General features: G+C 38.8%; 1 protein-coding gene across 1 annotated transcript; it reads left to right on the forward strand.

Annotated features, from left to right (window-relative positions):
* The first annotated feature begins 2,697 nt into the window (after positions 1-2,697).
* Positions 2,698-3,360, forward strand: LOC122303013. Its single transcript, XM_043114542.1, has one exon. The coding sequence runs from the start codon at positions 2,802-2,804 to the stop codon at positions 3,069-3,071; it is 270 nt and encodes an 89-aa protein (XP_042970476.1). The 5' UTR covers positions 2,698-2,801; the 3' UTR covers positions 3,072-3,360.
* Positions 3,361-3,591: the final 231 nt, after the last annotated feature.

The following is a 3,591-nucleotide window of genomic DNA, read 5'->3' on the forward strand; positions in this document are numbered from 1 at the left end:
AATTTTATTAATAGTCTATTCCTTAATCATTAAATAAAATAAAAAATTGAAATGCATAAAAAGTAAAATTGAACTAGGGCTGATCATCCGGGTTCCAACCCGGAAATCCGGGTAGACCCAAACCGGAACCCGGATTCAAATCCGGGTCGGAACCCAAATCGGGTTATCCCGGGTGAGAAACGGGCCGGAACCCGGATGAATCCGGTTTTTGAAAAAACCGGATTCCGGGTTTCGGATTGAACCCGGGTCCTTTTTTTTTTTAAATGTATATCTAATATTTTATTTTTTTATAAAAAACATTAGAACAGAAATCTGGCGCCCAGACGATTGGCCCTGCCGTGCGTAACGGTGCGTTGGTGCCCTCGATCAGAAGCCGATGGACAGATTGACCCAATGGCCACTCGCCCCACCCGGCCCTCCCACCCACATTGAAACACAACCAAAAAGGAAAAACAAATCCAAAACCAACCCAAGTTTTTTCACCAAATCCGATGATCTATCTAGAAAAAATCGCAACCTTCTACTCTGATGACACCACGACGAGATCATGGGTTTAAGCAACGAGATTGTGGGTTTGAGCAAAGACCCGTGTGCAGATGAGATCGTGGGTCTCATAGTCGGCAATATGGGTTTGAGCAAAGAACCGTGTGCAACGAGATCGTGGAGAACCGTGTGCAGATGAGATCGTGGAGAACCGTGTGCAGATGAGATCGTGGGTCTCATAGTCGGCTATCTGTTGAGAGAGTGAGAGAGAGAGAGAGAGAGAGAGAGAGAGAGAGAGGAGACGGAGACGATCGAGACGGCTGTCTGTTGAGGGAGTGAGAGAGACGATCGAGGGTTTCGTCTGTTGAGAGAGTGAGAGAGACGATCGAGAGACGGCTAGGGTTTCGTCTGTTGAGAGAGAGAGAGAGAGAGAGAGAGAGAGAGAGAGAGAGGAGACGGAGACGGGAGAGTGGAAACGGCTAGGGCTTTTTCAGTCCTTTAAATACTCAAACCCGGTTAACCGGGTTTTGAATATGGAATCCGGGTTTAAGACCCGGATCTGGACCGGATAATCCGGATTTTCATAATCCGGGTTTCGGTCCGGATTTATTCCGGGCCGGAACTCGGAACCGGATTCCGGATCGGGCCGGATTTTATCCGGCCCGGATGAACAGTCCTAAATTGAACAATAAATTTAAAAGACTCCTCTAATATTTTCCTACGTGCCAATAAAGCTAAGTAGCCTTTCTCTTTCTAAAGTAATTATGGTTTCCTTTATGACTTTTTTAAAACTTGAAAATTGTGCATGACTGTGTATAAATATGTTGGTGCCTTTTATTTACGAAAAAATTTAGTTACAAATATAATTATGTACTAATATATACACAAATCTATTATGATTAGACAAAAAGTAAATTTTATTAAAAACAGTACTAATTTAAAATTTAAATATAAAAGAATCAGTATTGGTACGTAAATTAGTACGCAACTTTATTTATATATAGCAAAACTCTTCATTTACATCCTAGATTTACATTCTAGCGGTTGTTAGAAAAAAGGCCAAATAGTGAAAAGAAATTAAGTTTTTAATAATTTTGAAATTCAAAACCATATATATTGAAATGGGTAAAAATGTCCGTGACCCAAAAGACATCCTAGGCCCAACTCAACAAAAGGGTCTCATATAAAATGAAGATAAGAAAGTGAGAGAAAAAATGAGGAGACAAAAGCTTAGGAAGAAAAAAGAAAGTGAGGGGAAAAGAGATAGAAAGGGTCAAGCACGTAAAGTGAGCAACGAAGTAACATAAAGTAATCATTGACAGGACCTCAATAAATGAGGGTTCTAAGATCAGACACCAAGGGATGACTTCTAAATTTTTGGGCGACTAGAGACGGAGCTTCTTTAACTTCTAGACAAAAAACTCTAGCTTTATCATTTGCATACTGAATTATAAAAGACTATGAAAAACTATAAAATACTCTTATTTATAGTGGATTTGCATTCCAAATGACCCTTGGACATAGGTCCAGTGTCAAACTACGTAATTCTGTATTTTGTTCTCAATTTATATTTATTATATTTATCTTCTATTTATTGCAATGAACGTGTACGGATATCATACTGCCGCTCCGAACCATCATTGTGGGCTTCAAAAGATATCAATCAAGACCTGAACCATTACCGTGTGTGCCAACTATTTTTCCCTCTTCAATCTGTCTTTACAAAACAGGCCTTAACATATATGTTAGATCGTTTTTAGAAAAAGAAAAGATGACAAAACAATTTGGGTTGGAAAATGAGTCTTATCATTAGCCAACATCTAAGCAGACTCGAGAGAGGGGCAAGAGTGATGAAAAGTTGAATACCAGGGAAGGAGCTGAAGTTTGGGAATACCCACCAAAACTAAACCATTTGCTGGTGGTTTTTGGGTACGAGGGGCCAATGGTTTACATTTTAGTCACTTTCAGATAAAATAATGTTGTCTGCTTGAGTTACTAACACGCATGATGTTTTCCAATATAAAAGCCAATCCATGCCAGGAATTTGGAGTCTTGGACCACTTTTTTCTTTTGAGCAGCCAGGAGATTTGGATTGAAATAAACCAAAGCCACTCGTTTTCTCCAAGTTGAGGCCTAAAGGAGTAATGTATAGTATTTAGGTTGTCTCACTCAAAAGTAAATTATAAAAGAGGCTCCTCCATATGTTTTGCTACATCAAGCACGTATCCTTCTTGTTTCAGTTTTATTTGCTACACAAAGTTTGCATTTCCTTTTTCTCTAATTTCAAGGGCAAAGAACAATCTTGTGAAGAGTAGAATATGAGTTCGACAAGCAGAGCAATTGTAGCAGCTAGCGTAGGAGTTGTAGAGGCCATGAAAGACCAGATGGGTATCTGCAGATGGAATTATATTATAAGATCCGCTCAACAAAATACAAGGAACCATCTCTGGTCGATGCCTCAAGCCAAGAGCCTCTCCTCCTCAACTTCTGCAGTGGTTTCAAGCAAAGTTAGAGACCAGGAGAAAATGAAGAGGTCAAAAGAGTCTTTGAGGACAGTCATGTACTTGTGTTGTTGGGATTCCAATTGAGGGTCTGGTCAACTGAAGAAAGTGAGCCAATGTTTCCTGGGAGAACGTCATTGCTTGATGGCCATTCATACGTCGGCATGGCAATGGAAAATTAGGTTCGGTTTGGTAGTAGAGAATTTTGAGTTTTAAGATAAAATATTAAAATATTATATTTTAATATTACATTTGTTTTGGGATTTGAAAAAGTTGAATTATTTATTATATTTTATATAGGAATTTGAGAAACTTAACTCTCTCCAAATTATCACTCCCAAGTGTAGAAGTGGTTCAGTTGTAATAATAAGGAAGTCCCAAGGTCATTTCCACAGCGACAAGTGTGTTTCCAACAACATGCTTGAAAAAGCTTATTGGAAAACTATGATGATATAGAAGAAATATTCCGTGACATTCTTTGTTTGGATTTTTATGATTTTTGAAAACAAGTTAGAAAGATAAAAAGTGTCTGCACCCAGTAAAGGGTTTGTTATCGATCGAATATATGGTGGATTTTGGCTGTTTTCTGAGCAATGACCTTGCTCTA

This window comes from Carya illinoinensis, chromosome 3, assembly GCF_018687715.1.
Source record: "Carya illinoinensis cultivar Pawnee chromosome 3, C.illinoinensisPawnee_v1, whole genome shotgun sequence".
Classification (NCBI taxonomy): Eukaryota; Viridiplantae; Streptophyta; class Magnoliopsida; order Fagales; family Juglandaceae; genus Carya; species Carya illinoinensis.

Excerpts from the sequence above, each read along its gene's own strand:
- LOC122303013 (XM_043114542.1), top strand. The coding sequence starts at position 2,802 with ATGAGTTCGACAAGCAGAGCAATTGTAGCAGCTAGCGTAGGAGTTGTA.